The 17,025-nt window shown below is 33.1% G+C and overlaps 1 protein-coding gene across 1 annotated transcript in view; it reads left to right on the top strand.

Annotated features, from left to right (window-relative positions):
• LOC118193980 (C-Maf-inducing protein-like) overlaps window positions 1–17,025 on the top strand; it is a 475,282-nt gene that overhangs the window by 350,683 nt on the left and 107,574 nt on the right. The window contains exon 5 of the mRNA XM_085826581.1: window positions 563–652. Within this exon, the coding sequence (XP_085682707.1) occupies window positions 563–652 (90 nt within the window). The remainder of the gene's footprint in view (window positions 1–562; window positions 653–17,025) is intronic.

The raw sequence follows: 17,025 nt of genomic DNA, 5'->3' as shown, positions 1-17,025 counted from the left end.
TTCCTTAAATAATTCTTTACTTCATTTGCATTCAGTGCGATTCTAAAACCTCATTGTGGTAGGGAGTTGTAAGTGGAAAGAAGAATTGATAGGAAAGGGTTTTAAAATTAAAGTAACTGTTATAAACTTAAGCTATACAAAATAATAAACTATAGTTGGATATGGGAGGTGTCGTGATCGATGGTTGTGGGTTCTGTTCATCCGTTATTTGGCATTAAACATGAAATAAACTTGTACTTTTTAAACGTTTTTATTCACAGTTATACAACACAACAACTGTACTTTTCATATATCTCAAATATGTTTATAAAGGTTTCCTTTTATTTTAAAACCACTCAGCGCGTTCCGCTTGATCCGTTTTGAAAAACAACACACAGTAAGCGTTCCGTAAGTTCCGCATTTTGCTGTTTTTCTCTGCATTTCGCTGGCATTGGCGTCTTTGCTCTCGATATTAGGGTGTCAATGCCTCAGGCGAGGGATGCTTTTCTTAACTTGTTATTGATTGATTATAGGTTTAACTTTCCTCATGTTGTCTTAATATTATTTATGATTTTTTCTTTAGGGACTGGTGGACATGACTCTTACCACACCTTTACAAGACGATTGCATTTATAATTCACCTCTTGAAATTATTTCGGAATTACTTCAAGATGTAAGTATTGTTCGGAAATGTATTTTTTCGTTTTATTTTTATATTTTAGATTAACTGACACGTTATTCTGTTATTTTGATGGTTTAAAAATTTATCGGAATTTTCTTAATTTTCTTATCCTAAAACATGTGTATCATGTAAGTATTTTTGAATGAAACAATGTAAAAAAGATGTGTAGCCCTACTCATAAACAGTGCATAACATGATTAGTTACGCCTGAATTATTTGTAGAAGCTGTATAGTGTAGTTAATTAATTAGCATAACATTAAGTTAATGATCTGCTTTAATGTTATAAGCTAATTCATGTATATTAATATATATTATATAGGTAAATTAATGTTGTTCACTAAATGTTTGCGTAATTAATTCAGGCAAATTTAAATGATTTAAATTTTCAAATGAAGATTAACCTCAATCAATAAAAATGATTATTTTTCTTTTTTATTCTTGGGTTTGAATAAATGAAATGACGCATAAAAATGAAAACATTTTGTTGTTACTTATCCTAACTGGTTAACCATTAACTTAGCCTAGACCACGTACATGAGTCCAAGTTCCAGAACGAAAGTAGGTCTTTTCAGTAGATCCTCTTTTACAGGTCCAAAACAGGTGAGATGTTCAGGGTTGAAATGGTCAGTATTACATTTCCTACAGATGGGGTAGATCTTATTTCCCCGGTTAGATTTAAAGCACTTCAAGTGTCCACTTACTAACACCTTCAAAGTAGTCTGATGAGTCCGATTACCCCCAAAAGGAAAAGCAAGCCCCTCAAGTCCTACTAGATGCCACAACATGGCGAGGAGGTGACAATGGGTGGAATGGGAGAAATACGTCAGGAGTTTCTCCTGGTAGGGCCACTCTAGGCATGAGAGCCATTCCTCTTAGCACAGCTAAAACTAGAAGGGGAAGTCGGAACGAAGTCTGCCTTCTACCGTTTGGTGCTGCACGTCTCTTGACGAAAGAAGCTCTATCGTCCTTTCTCCATGAACCAGACGTCCAATGAAATAAAAAATAATTAATTTTATTCACGATCGCGCATCGGTTTTAGTCGTAGTCACGTGTCCTGTTGAAATGTGCCTCCAGGGAAGCCCTGGAGGTACGGAATGAGAACAGTTTGCAAAACCTCGGAGAAATAACTTTGGCTGGTAAGTGTACTGATAACACGTTCTAGGGGGTACGAAAATGGAATCCAATGCCATCCCACACCATAACACAGGTATCAATCAGTCAAGATTTTTATGCCACTTCTGCTACTTGAAGGAACTGTGAGAACCTAAGGCAGTCACTTTCTTTGGCAGGTGAGCCCAGATTTGAGATGACTGGTCGCCTTGGCTAGTGTGAGTTTGAATTCACGCTTGGCACTTGGCGTTTCTTAATTCGTGTTTGGCGTGAGGAGAGTAGGTGGGAAACATCTAATCACATGGATACTATGCACCAAATCATCCGGTTTTTCAACCTTTGGTTCTCACTCCTTATTAGGCCGGGAGGAGACTAATATGGGGTATATTATTAATTCCGTATAAAGCCTTTCAGTTGACGATGTATGAGAGGGCCCACTGGGCGGAATCTCTCTTTGCTTACACAAAAACTATACTACGATCCATCTGACTGGGATATTTGTCAGAACTAATAAAGTTACAACAAATCGGGGTTTTTTTTATCTCTCTGATCCTTTAATCTTATTTACTGAAATTACAAAATACAAAGAATAGATCGAAAATAGTTAACAGTAAGTAGAGAATATTTACAATATTTACAGTTGTGGCCATGCAAAGAGTACCCATTTACAATAATTGATGGTAAAGAAATGATTACATCTCTGTTATTTTGTTGTTGGCTGGATTTAGAATAAAATTCATAAGCTGTCGCATTCCTTGGAGGTACTGCGAGATGGAGGCGATAACTTAGAAATCAAGTCCTGAGCCGCTATGAATGGACACGTGTTGATGTAATGAAATATGTTTGCTAAAGTCCCACTTACTTTACTTTTTTTTCTGGAATCTCACTAAGTAAATCGAAAACTTCTCGTGATTCGTCAGCACTTGAACATGTGATCCGCTCTTAGTCGCGCTGTCGAAACTCTGGGGTAAAAGGCGTAAGTGCTACGTCCAATGGTATCTGTGTCCCATCGGTGTTGCCTTAGCTTTAATGGTTCTTGCCGTGCTCTCGATTTTGTCGCTTCGAAAAAGGGAACTTCTAAGTCAGTTAAAGTTCTTTGTGTTGCCTTTTTGGCCTCTTCATCTCCCCTCTGATTTCGTAAATTGCTCACGTGGGCTTTTATCCATTTGATGTGGAGGGGCGAGATTTCTGAAGTGTTATGATTATCTCCCTTAGACTGTAAATATTTTTGTTTCCTGTCTTTGCACTATTTAGATTTTGAAGCGTACTTAAAGCTACCTGTGAATATTCTGAGTGGCTCCCTCATTGTCTGCCCTAACCATAGCAAGGCCTGTTTGAGTGCTTGTACTTCAACTTGAAACACTGTTGCCGCGTTATTAAGTTGGAATTGACCTTTATGTATTTCGATGTTGTATTTGAAGACCTCGAATGACGCTCCTACTTTATCGTGCATCTTTGAGTCATCTGTGTAGGTCTCCTAGTCTCTATTTTCTGGGAGGTCTTTTTCCCATTTATTTTATCCTGAATCGCTGGGTGATTATGTAATGCCGAAAGCATTCCTCTACTGAGTGGTGCCATATTACTTCTTCCCCTGTGTTCAAATTATCTTTGAAGTGGAATACGCTGCAGAGTTACATTTCTAGGTTCGCTTTTAAGTCCTGCTAAAATCTGAAGTGCCGATGTCGGGGCTGTTGAGTAGGCCTTTGTTATACAAAGAAGCGCTACCCTTTGTATTTGTGTGAGTTTTTGTTTCTGTCTCTTTGTTTCTGTTAACCAGCTTGGCCACCCGTATAATATCATGCATTCTATTTCCGTACTGTACAATGCCTTTATTCGTTTTCCTTTCAAGTTCTAGCGTCTTTAAATTATATTATTCACTTTATGTATTAAGCTTAAGGAGCCTTCTCTTATTTCTCCTATGGGGGGGAGGGGACCAGTATGATGATACATAACACAGTCGAGCAACTTCTCTTCACGGTGTTTCCAAACTCTAATCCTACAATTGTGGTACGGCAGGCAGAAGCGTGATTCATCCGAAAACAACATGTCATGCTATTCGGATGTCCATCTCCGCCGTTCAGTGCACCAGTGCAAACGCAAACGTGTGCGATTTAAAAGTAAGAAAAGCAATGGACGCCTACCGTTGTAAAAAACATCGAATTGTTCGCATAGACACCGATTGTAGTGTTTCAGACTACATTCGCTATGATATTTTTGCGGATGTCACAATGCGCTTCATCAGTGTCATGCTCACAATATGTGTGTCTTCTCATGGAGTGGTACGTCTGTCCGTCAGTTGTTTTCTCTTGCATCCACTCTTGCATTATATTTGCATGACTGGTAGCTTGGCTATCTCCGACACGATGACCGATTTCCAGGAAGGATAATGCGCAATCTCTATGCAACGATTCTGCCTCGGTCGAACTCAGAAACTTTCTCGAATGATGCTTGTGTTTTTCTACGAGACATACCGAAGCTGCACATGCAAACAAATTCATGACGGAACAATTCACGTTATTCCAAGCTTTCTTAAAGATTCCTAAAGTCTTTCCTAAAGATCGCAAGAAAATTTGCAATCGACCATGATGTGCGTGCGCTCTGAAATTGTAACCATTTGCATGTATAATAATTTCACAATACATGTACTATATAAGACCGCGCTTAACATTGATGTTACGTGGTAGTATTGGCATTCCCTGAAATCGCACGGGTTATCGGTATTGCTGAGTTGGTTTAGGATTTAAAGCTGCAAAAGATCGTTTAACAGTTCTAGTAAGTAATAATTTTAATGGAAACTTAGCAGAACTGGTAAGCAAGCAATGACTTTGATTTGCTTGCTTATCATTCCCAAAACCCAAAAGCATCTAAAGGAATTTGAAAATGATCTTTACCAGTAATAAAAAATCTTGAATACCAGTAATAAAAAATCTTTAATGACTACGAAGACTTTCGAGAATTTCTTTAATGAACATTTTTGCCCATCTGTTAAACAGTGCTGCGAAATATCTGACTTCCTTATATGGCTTATTAAATTACACTCATTTTTTGCTGCACTTAAATTTATTTCCCCGATCTATTCTAACTTAATTAACCGATCTTTCAAGACAAATGGCATTGTGCATCGGATTTGAAAAATAATAAATGGGAAAATTCAGCTGAAAAAAAAAATGGAATTTTCTCCTGTATTCAATGAAATATCTAATCGGTGGGTAAGAAAAAATGCGAGTGCCTTTCTCATTAGGAGAAAAAAATGCTCTTTGAATGTTTGGTCTACTTCCAATCGAAGTTTCACTCTACGTCTATTGAATTCTTAGAAACTAATAAAAGGAACTCGAACCAGTTCTGCTTGTTAACGACTCTGCATGGAGCAAAATTTTGAAATTTGGCAATTATTGATAAAGATATCGTTAACTGCATAACAGAATATAAACGTTTAACACGGTTCAGCTGTTTTTAACTTTGTAAAAAAAAGTATTTCTAGTCGAATTTTCAGATATTAAATACGAATTCGAAATCTGCAGTTCTTAATTTTATCTTCTGTTTGTTATACGTTATAATATTTTATTCAAATTCATCTGATCATCAATTAATCGACAATTTTATTGTATTCTTCCATTTAACGCGACTTCGCATGCGCACATAATAGTCAAAATAATTTATCGCTTTAAGCCGGATCCCGTATTTCGTTACTTCTGGATTCTGCTTACCATCTAGAAATATAGAAAGTAGGAACTTTTCGACGAAACTTGGCTAAAAGCCAATACAGAGGTAAACGAACCTCCAGCTGTTATGTGTGGAGGTGTGTTCAGTTTTCTAGACTAACTTCACTCATAGCCTGCTTTTTTAATAAAGGAGGCAAATTGCTTGCGAAATTCAAATTTTGTCGAAGAGCGAGCGCATATCGAAAAGTAATATTGTCAGTGTTTGATGAAATTTCCCAGCAAACTATTTTAATAATTGCGGAATTTGCTTTGAATAATATTTTTGTAACTTCGCCAATCTACTGGAAAATGCATGCAATTATCCGTACTCTAGATATCCCAGCTCCAGTTATTCCGATGTTTGACCTTGTTTTTAGAAAAATTAAAATTACATTTTCTAATTTATTTACCTAGTTTTTTATTCGCGCCTTTTATTAAAAATTTATTTATAATAAACTTTTAACTGTAAAATTTTAATATGTGTAATATAGAACATAATTAGTTTACTGTTATTATTTTCCGTCAATTTAAAAAATGCCTTCACAAAAACATCCGTTTCCTTACGCAGGTAAACTTTAATTTGCTTCATGGAAATGGGAAGTGCTACAGTTCTTTCAGGATTTGCGAACACAATTTACTTCATTCATTCTGCCATTAAAAAAATATTCAATTGCGAACCGAATTTTTCTTTCGCCTTTCACTGGAACTCGTTAACTTGTATTTAAAGAACGAAACGATTGCAGGGCAAGTTTTAGTGGCGTTTTTCTTTTTAAAACCAAAGATTGGAAATTTGCTGGTTTAGCATCGCTCAGGAATGGTCAAACCCATCCATCATGATTAGTCTTATCTTATTTAGGGCTGATTTCTGCGAGGGCGAAAGGCTGGCACGTGTCTTGGATCTCCACTTCCAAAGGTCTCCAAATAACTAATTGTATGATAAATGTTTGTAAGTGATTTTTTCATTTATATATTTTAAAAATAGAAATTTAGAAGTCGGAATAAGACACTAAACTCTGTTGTTTTAGTATTTTCTAAACTTCGCAAACTCCCCTGTTTTAGTAAGTTTTTTTCTGTTAGAATATTCAACTTATTAAAGGACTGGTGATTATTCAATTACTGAGAAACAAAGGATAAAAAAGAACTGTAGTCTTTTTCATTTTTGAAATTGTAGATTATTAAATTATGATGAGCGGGATGACACGATGTTTCAAAAAAGTTATAAAATTAATTTTAAGATGATCAGTACGTAAATTGCTGCCCATCAAAAGACATGACTTATGATGGGCAGCAATTTACGTACTGATCATCTTAAAATTAAAGACTTCCACGGTTGAAAGAAACTGAATTTTTTAATTCTATATTTCGTGTATATTGCTGATTACTGAAATCATAAACAACTTAATTGTATGAATTTAGTTACATCTATATAATTTTATGAAGATCCGTAATAAAATCAGTAGGATTTCTTTAGTCTTTTCTATTTCTTCTTCACTTTCTTAGAAAACAAGATCCTGTTTTAAAATTCATATTTTTTATTTTGTAAAACACATACAAAATTTAAACCATAAAAACAAAACGTACAAAAAGGTTAAACGTACAGTTTTATTTAAATAATTTTAAATAAAAAATGTTGAATTGTAAGATTATTTCAAGAAATACTTTATGTGAAGTATATTTTACTTGAAATATAGTTTGATCCAGTGACGTTTGTTCGTTGAAAAAAATGAGAGAAGAGCGCCTCAGTTACACGTTTTGCTTTGGGCTTTCAATTTTATAATTCTGACTCTGGGTTTCAGAACTTAAAACTTTGCTCAGGATGCCACAGGTGCAACCACTTCTGCATTCGTGGCCAGGAGACAGCATATTAATAGCCTAACCATCCGAAGGGAATCGGACCCACATCATTGATTTTGGACTAGCAGTCAGCTTTCGTTAACTTCTATACTATCTAAAGCAGCATTCGATTTCACTTATGGTATATTAAGTAACCAGTGCAACATTCTCCAGCGTATGTGGCAGTAACTCTGCAATTCCAATATGCGATTCTTGAGGTATTCATCTTGGAATATGTCAATGCATGCATATTTGATACAGTTTCGAAGCTTCATTTATGGTAACTGGTGATAATATCTCGCTGCATTTCGATTTTATATCGTGTGATCAATAGGACAGACGTGTGAGTTGATGGAAAATCCAGCAGATTTTTCAGGTCGCAGTAGTTCCATTTTCAGTAAGAAGTGATAATGTCTGGCTGAATAGATCTTATGCCGTGTGATCATAGGTCATTACACAGAATATTCATTTTGTGGTCCTGGCGATAAATCCAGCAGAAGTACACATCCCAATAGTTCTAGCAAATAGCAGTTGTCGAAGTGCTATTGGGCACTTAGGGGGGGGGTGCAGGACTGGCGCTAAAGAATTTGATGCCTATAGACAAAGGAAATCAGTAACATCGATAAGTGTTTTATTAATTCCAAGGCGATACTGATCTAAATTCTAATTGACAGAAAACGAGTCTTGCAAACAGACAACATAAAGTCATGGATATGTATCAATTCAATGCAGTACTGTGGATACATTTACTCGTTTTCATGATTTTCTGTCTCGAAAATTTTTATCTATTTAAACTTTATTCTTAGAATGGAAATTACACATAACGTTTTGTGTAACTACAACTAAAGTATCATCGCGAAGCGAAATTTTGCGAATTTTTAGAAATTTTTCCAGAAATTTTTAGAATGTTAAAGGTTTCGGTGAATGTCAAATAAATCTGCATATACTTCGGAACTTTTTCCTATTATATTTTAATTTCTACCACTATTGTTAACTTATTTTAAATTTAAATAATTTTTATATTGCTTTCTGTTAGCATTTATAAAAAGGTTACTGCAAATTCATTATGTTCCGAAAACTAACAGAAATTTGAATTAATGTAAGTTTTACTGAGCTTCTGGGAGTTACATGAAGTCTCCTTTTGTTGCCCATCAGAAGGTGCCAGATGATCCGTTTAAAAAAAGCGTCTTTATGATGAAAGCATGTATATGTATACTACAATTTGTAAAACACCCATCAGTTAAGTAGTGATTTTTATCTAAGCAACGATGTTGTTTGTGTTTCTAGACTCTGACTTATTTATAAATTAAAAATCAATTCAATGTAATATAATGATTTGTTACTGTAGAAGCCCGATTAACCTAAGAATTTCGGAGATGCCGTGCAGGATTAATTCAAAACCACGGTTAGTTCAACAGCAGTTTAAAAAGTGTATGAAAGAGATACAACTCATTTTATCAAACGGAAAAGAAGTACTCCAATATAAATTTTAAAAGTTACACAGAAAATCAGCCTCATATTAGAGTAGATTTTGAATAAAACGCTATGGATTTCGAGGTCTATAAGATCTTCTTCAAGAGCAAAAGTATTTAGCAAAACGTGTTTCATTCTTTAAGAAGAGGTACCTGTGCCTGCCTATTCTTATTGTGTCTGAAAATGACCTTTGTCTGTCTCAAAAACTATAGAGTTTTTTTCCAAACCTACGCAAAATAATATTGCTTTCTTGCTTAATTTTAAACCCATTTTATAATTGAAAAAATACTCCTAGCAATTACCTGTATTTTTGATAGTTTGATTTGAAGAATAAGTTCATTTGGTTGCATAAATGAAATCAGATATCAAAACAAGATTACACGTACTTCAAAACAGAAATACTGATGTTTTTGTTTAAGCTACTCTTGTGTTTTGATACGAGTCAATGGGAAACAGAAGATTAGTGGCTGTAGACTTAATTTACTTTTACTATTTGGAATTTCAGATTTAATGGATAACTTAACAATGGTTTTATATTCCAGATTGTGTACAATTAAAAATTAAATTATGTACTGCTATAGATAAAAGCAATTCCTAAATACTGCGCACATCATGTGCTAGCATTACTGTTATGCCGCGCGTTTTTATCTTTATATTTCCTTTAGAAATTTTTGTCTTATTCTGATGCTTTGTGATTGTAGTTTTGCCATTTTTCTGAAGTAAATAAACTGATCATTAAAAAAAGGAAAGAAAAATCAGTTAATCCGAAACCCTATTAATCCGTCTCTGGCTAATCGGGAGTTGACTGTGGTTACATATTAGTCGTGTACGTTATTGTTTCGTTTCTGGTTTCTACTCTTAAGTGTAGCCCAGAAAGTTAATATAAATCTTAGAATACGAAATATTTCACTTAAAGGCTCAGTGTAAGATTTACGAATTAGTATTGCTTACCCGCAACTGCCTCACGAACTTTTCCTCCCACCAGTGGTAAGTTTACTGCCTTATAAACGCGCATCTCGTAATACACTAAATTTATAATCTTAATCTGCGTTTATCTTAGTTAATCTACGTTTTATGTTATTAGTAAGGCTTTTAGTGAACTAACAGAAAGCCATATTTGTTAAATTTTAGGGAGTTTTAGATCGAAACTGCATGGGAGGTAGGCATTCGTCGCCTCCGTATACTTCCAGAGTCAGTTGTAACTGATTTATTAGAAGCTTCTCTGCTTCTAACAAAAGTTTGCAGTGAAACCTCATTTACAGGATGCATTATTAATGAGGTGAATTCTTTTGGGGTGACCACTTCCCTAAAGTGACTCTGAAAGCGGTCATTGTTTCTGAAAACATAAATAAACATCCGTATTGAACGTCATCTTTCTAAAGCAACCATCCCCACAGATGACCCCGTTACCAGGAACTGCACGTCATCCTTATTGTATTGTATTCTGTGACTATTCTGATGCGATAATATTTCAGTAGATATCAGTTTCACTCAGCAGTAAAATTACTTATTCACAGTTTACAAATAAATAGTGTTGTTTTTCCTGTTGCTCTCTATCACTTCCCATAAAGCGAATAATTTAGGAAGTGATGGTGTTAAAGGGGGCGGTGGTATAATTTAAATAATTCAAGTTGAGAACTTAATATTACAGTCTAACTCTTCAGAGAATTTATCATTAAGGAATTAGATACGAGGAAAGGTATTCAGAATATAAACAAAGTTAAAAAACTAATAAATAAAATTATAAAATGAAATAAAATTTAAAAAATAAATAATAGCTAAATGAACTAAAAACTAAATAAAATATACAGTTACTAAATTTAAAAAAATTACTAAATTAAAAACAATTTAAAAATTAAATAATAACTCAATGAATTAAAAAATTGCATAAATGCATAAAATAAAAAACTAATTAATTTAAATTAAATTAAAAACAAAGTAAAATTGAAAATCTACTTGATTTAGTGAGACTCAATGTTTTTAAGCTAATTAACTGGAAATTTAGTTCTTTATAAATTAAAGATCTGGTAGCAAAATCTTCTGTTTAAAATGACATATTCTACTAATATAAAAATTGATTAGCTATGTAAGTATTTGATCTTTAAAAAATGCCACTTGGTAACTTAAGCATTTAGTTAATAAAGTTAATAAAGGAAAGTTAGTAAAGAAAAGTTTACTTATTCAAGATATAGCTGCGCATTTATTTCATTTTATCGCACGCTTACGAGGCTTGCATCAAATATACCTCTCACGTTACAATGCTTTTTATTTTACCTACCCTCAAAGTCCGCGAACTGAAAAAATAATAATACCTCGAAGAGTCTTCTTTCAAAGTGTTTAAAATAATTTACATCTGGCGAATAGCCGAAGCTGTTCGCTATCACAGAGAGGCTAAATAATGAATAACATTAGGTTGAGTTGTCGTTATATAGTATAATTTAAGAAAGTTTATTAAAAGGAAAATAATTCATTAATATGAATGTAACAAAGAACTAGGTGTCATTTTGGTTTCATCGCTTGTCATTTTTATTCGAAGAATGTGTATGGTTACTATTATTTAAATTAACTAGATTTTTACTATAACTTCTCCTTTCCGCTTCCTCATCAAAATCAAAATCAGGTAGATAATATTTAAGCTGAGGTTTTTGTATTGTAGGGCAGCGCGTGTTTCTGCCTTTCGCGGGCACGTCACGTTAGTTCTGCGAGCTCTGATAAATTTGTAATTATTCGGTTTTGCGTTATCGCAGCTGACATTTGAATTTGGTATGCCGGTTAGAAGTTCCGCGCCAGCTTAGATTTAAATTTAATTGTGTAGTCGTTGATTACTATTCTACGTTTTAAATTGAAATTCGACTGTTACTGTAGATGGATCGCCACGAGTTGTCATTGATATTATTAGCACAAGAGCATTCATTTATGTTCTAATTTCAGTTTGATGAAAAAAAGTTTTATATTAACCTTTCTAAGCCTTTGTATTTACTTTTAGGCATAGCGATAATTTCTTTTATCTCTTTTACTCTTTTAGACGATTAATTTTTACTATATCAAGTGAAAGCCTACAAATGTAATGAAAGTAAAAATGATGTACTGAGCATTTTATCTAAAATAAGCTTTTTGATTATGTTCGAACTGATGTCAATTTTCGTTATCTCTGAAGACATTTATCTGATTTTTTAGGTTTATTTTTGCTAGAGCATTCAAATTCTTTTACTAATTAGAGAGAATACATAAAAGATATTACTGAATACATAAAAGATATTACTGAATAAATTTAAGATAATTAAATAGGTATATAATTTTTGTAAAGTAGAAATTTACTTTTTAGTATTCATTTTTAAACAATGAGGCTCTCTAACGAGTCTCGACAATGTCCAAGCTTGTTTAAAACCGCCGAATGCTGGTAGTTTGACCTGGATTTAAACGCTGGCGAATAAGCTGCCTGCTTGGTTGTTTTTGCTGGGCTTTCGCATGTGAATAGCAATCAGTTTCTTTTAGAAAGCTCCCAGCATAAGCATCCCTTCACTTACGGCAGATAACCCTAGTGTGCTTTTCCATAATCTGATAAATGCAAGAATTCTTAAAAATGAAATATGTATTGAATACTAAAATTCGGTATAACAGAGTAAAATTTTTACGAGATTAGAAAACTTCAGTCAGCTTTTAAAAAAAGAAAGAAAGAAACACGTTTTGGAAGAAAACGAAAGTAGCGAAAAACTCAAATTCAGTTCGAACCTTTGCTTTCTTCTGCTGTATTAATGTGTAATACAGTGAAAACATAAAAATGCAGCTTTTGATTGACGTTTTACCATCTAACAAAAATTCGAATTTTTTTCCTCTCCCGATTGTTTCTTAAGTTCCCCGCACTGTTCTCAAAAAAGTGTTCGCTATTGTTGTAGAGAACTTAAAGCATTCTGAGCAACTTGATAGGCCTTTAACGCATAGGTTTAGCTTTTTTTTTTACTATCAAGGCTGAGTTTTTTTATCAATTACATGCACAGAAAAAGTGATCCTTCATATGTTCTTGTTGCGTGGCCATGCATACTATTGTTTGACATATGAATAAACTTTTTACCAGTATCTAAAAATGCAGGGATTCTAGCTTATGTAAGGAAGCATTCCAATGGTAGTATAGCTATAACAACTTGCATATGTCAAACTTCTGTTTTTAGAAAAACAGCCATTAATGCGTCACGGAAACTGATATAAAGATTCGTCTACTTGGGTAAAACTAAACAAAACAGCAGTCTTATGTTTCCCATAGATTTTAATCAAAACTCAAGCATATGGTTGGCTGATTTTATGCTTTACATGAGTATGCTTCTCTTCTTTTTGTATTCTGCTTGTCTAATTCCTTTTTCACATGAAGTTCAGGGCTTGAACCGTATGATTCTACATTTAGATGCAACAGAAATTATGCAATGAGCTATAGTGCTCATTGTATAATTTCTTACATGTGAGAAATCCTTCTAATTATATTCAGAGAAAGCTTAAACTTTCAAGCCAAAGTAATTTTCTTCGTACACTGAAATTTAAACTGCTAGCATTTTATGCAAATTATATGTGAAATTGTGGTATTTTTCTGTATAATGTAACATGAAAATGTAGAGGTAGGATTAAGATACAATAACACGCAACAAATAACAAATATTAATTTAGAAGTCAAACAACAAAAATCAGCGTTATATTTTTTTAATTAATTAATTAAAAATATAACTCTGATTTTTGTTGTTTGACTTCTAAATTAATAGAGGTAGGATGCTCTGCTAGAAAAATAAGAATACAGGGGCAAATCTATTTAACATTGAGTGTATGGCATCTCGCTAAATTGGCAAGATATTGCTAAGCTGCCAACGGTTTGGGAATTTTTATCACCAAAAGTCGGCAAATTTGGCGATCATTTGGCGATATTGTGATTCGGCCCGTATATCTGCGTAATAGGTATTGTAATTGAATAAATGCAGTTGATCACTATATTAGCTGTAACCGTATCTGGCCTCATATGCCTTCCAGTAATTTCGAGAAGCAGAAAGTACTATAAATATTTCGGCGGCCGGATGAAAATTATATAAGCATCTGCCGGAGACAGCATCTGCCCTCAGTAGTTTTAGTTGTTAGTTCAGAGTGATTTTAGATATCGCCTTTTAGATGCGCTTTCCATTCTGTTGTATTTAACTTTTCTAGTAGTTTGAAGTGTAACTATTAATTGCGCTCTGTGATACTGTGAAGAGCCACACCAGTATTTTTGTGGAAATATCCAGAACTCTGAAATGTTTCTTTTGATAAAATAAATTTTATTAACCTATCATCGGACCTGTATACATTCAATCTGTTATGAACCCGTACGCACAAAATATTTTTAATAATTAGGTTGGGGAAATAAAATATGAATTAGCTTCAGATCTTCTCAACTATATTTATATTATTTTGAATATGCTATTCTGTTTTTTAGTACATGTTGGCAGTGTTTGGGTTTTGTTTTTATGGAAGAAGTTAATGGTAAGGGACGTATTGATTTTTCTGTAGCTGTCATCATATACATTATTTCTGTAAATCTCTGCAACTATTAAGGTTAATCTTTCTCAAAGGGCCCTGAGAAAAAAATCAGGGAAGGAGCTTAAAACGATATTATCACAAAATTAGGATACACCAAACGTATTAAGCATAATAAATGTTGAAGAATTTCCATCCAAAAATTATTAGTCAAGCTAGTAAAAAACAATTAAATGCATTTTTGTTTGAATGAATCAAGATAAAAAATAAAAGAAAATATTCTTAAGAATTACATTTATTCCTTTTAAGTCGGAAAGGAAAACATACAGAGTTATACAAATGAAAAATTAATCTCCCTTTATTTGAAACTCCAATTCAGAACTCATCAGGAGAAAATGAACTAAAGCTTCATAAAAGTCGATTAATATGTTTCGAAAACATGTTTCGTTCTCCTGGTCTATTTGAGATCAAAACCCGTAAAAAGATTTCATCCAATTGTTTATTAAAGACTTATAAGATATTTCTCCCACCTTCTTAGAGTGCCTTCGTAGTGTGGTGGTCTGCACGCTGGACGCGTATTCCAGAGGTCCGCGGTTCGATTCCTGGCGAAGGCGTTACTCATTTTTCACTTCTCCTGCTTCCAAAAAATACCTAATGACTCTACAGACTTTAAAATTTATATAAAACCGAAAACTTGAATCTCAAATGTACCAGAATTTTCCCATATATATATACAATTTCTTCATTATGTATTAATAACAGAGAAGAGACTAAAACGAGATTTTAGTTATTTTAGCTCGTTATTGCCACTTTTATGGCAGAAATTAATTTCTGTCTTACGGATTTTATCCTGTTATTATTACTTGAGCAAAACCCTGAGCATAACATTTGTAGCAGGTTATATGTAGACTGTTTACAAAGATTCAATTAATTTTTGGAGAATTACTGGTTTTTCGTCTCATTACATCAACAACTTGGCCTCTTCATCCGAAACCCAAGAGCAAGTGTCACTTTTAGTTTAACATTTTGAAACCAGGCATTACATTGTTCCACGTAACGTAACATTTTACGTCATAAATTCTCCATAATCCGTCCATTTATTAAAACTCCGTGACAAAGCTCCCGGATCTTTTGACACTGATTCAAATGCTTGTCAGATTTAATAAATGAGACTTATAATGTCATATATTAACTAAATGTGTTATTGGATCTATTATGCATAAGAGAAGCGGAATATATTTCTTTTAACAATAAATTTTCATTTTTTTATTTTCACCGAAAGGTTAACATTTTATCTTCTGTTCTTTGGCATTAACTATAAAATATGGAAGTTTTATCGCATTTTGTTTAAACAGCTGTGCTAAGAGAAAATAACTCACGAATTAATGTGTTTTGAGTACATTAAATAATAACAGCATCAAACAAAAATATTTTATGATGTAATTTGGCAATTTGAAATTAAAGGAAATTTGATATTCTATTAAACTGGTTAAGATGTATATCTGTTTTATGATGTGTTTGCTTTCTTAACATTGGCTGTTAGTTACGTTCGATGGGAAAATATTAGCACACCTGTGGTTTTCCAAAGAATTATGTGTGGCCTCGAAATTCACCGAGAGATGACAATAAAATAAATTTTTTTATGCAACGGAAAGTGGCGTTTGAATTGAAAATCTGCTGCATTAGAAATATATTTTTTAACCTGTATAATACATATAAAACTTTGATTATTGTTGAATATAATTTCATTTGAAAGCTATAAATCGTATGCACGGCTGTAATGGATTTTCTTTTATCTCATTCGTTGATCGTAATAATGCAGAAACTAGGTAATGAAAAATAAATTAACATAAATTATGTTATATGTTTAAACGTAATTTATGTTAAATTAACATAAATTATGTTTAAACAAAATTTATACATTCGTAAATTCTGTGTTACGTTAATATATAAAACTTTATAGTATATGCAACCTTATTTAATTTTCTCTCATCATATTCTTTGATTTTTATATTTGTAACAAAGACGTCTATTGAAGTAAGCTATATATAACTGAGAAATTATACAATAAAAAGTAAATGAACACATAATGTACATAACTAGCTAATGTACAGATGTTGTTTATACATTTTTGAAACTATTTCGATAAATAATTTTTAAAACAAGCACTTGTTTTGGAATAAAACTGTCTGATAATAGCTTATTGTTTGAATTGAGAAATATCGTCTGTTACTTTTAAATTTATTCTTCTTTCTAAATTTCGCAGATGAACAAGCTGTGGATTGAAGGATAAGTTTTGTGCTCTTCTCGAAGAGAAATATTCTTATTCCATAATTCAAAAACGTTCTTAAATGCATGGTATTAAAATTTCTAAGTGCAAAATAAGCAACATTATTAATCGGTTAGGTAAAAATCGTGAATCATTACTTCAACATGGAAAAATTACTCCAAACATATGTCCAAAAAGGGTGCTTCAATAAGTTAGTTAATCGTTGGTAACAAGAGAAAATATGCCGACGCAGAAATCAATTGCAGAGTCTCTAATTCATTTGTAGCAGCAATAAATAAAATAATAAACCAAGATTTAAAAATTAAAATACCCTAAAAAACCAAATTTTCATCAGTTTTTGCCAAGCCATGTGGCTCAACGCAGAACAATTTGTGGAACCCTGTATAAAAACTATTTAGCTGGACATAAATGCAAATACGTTGTGACCCTTGATGGGGCATGTGTTTACCTGAATGACTGCACAACA

Source organism: Stegodyphus dumicola, chromosome 1, assembly GCF_044657685.1.
Source record: "Stegodyphus dumicola isolate Sdum_Otavi_A_Nest chromosome 1, ASM4465768v1".
NCBI classification, from domain to species: Eukaryota; Metazoa; Arthropoda; class Arachnida; order Araneae; family Eresidae; genus Stegodyphus; species Stegodyphus dumicola.
This window is presented reverse-complemented; position numbering and strand designations above follow the sequence as displayed.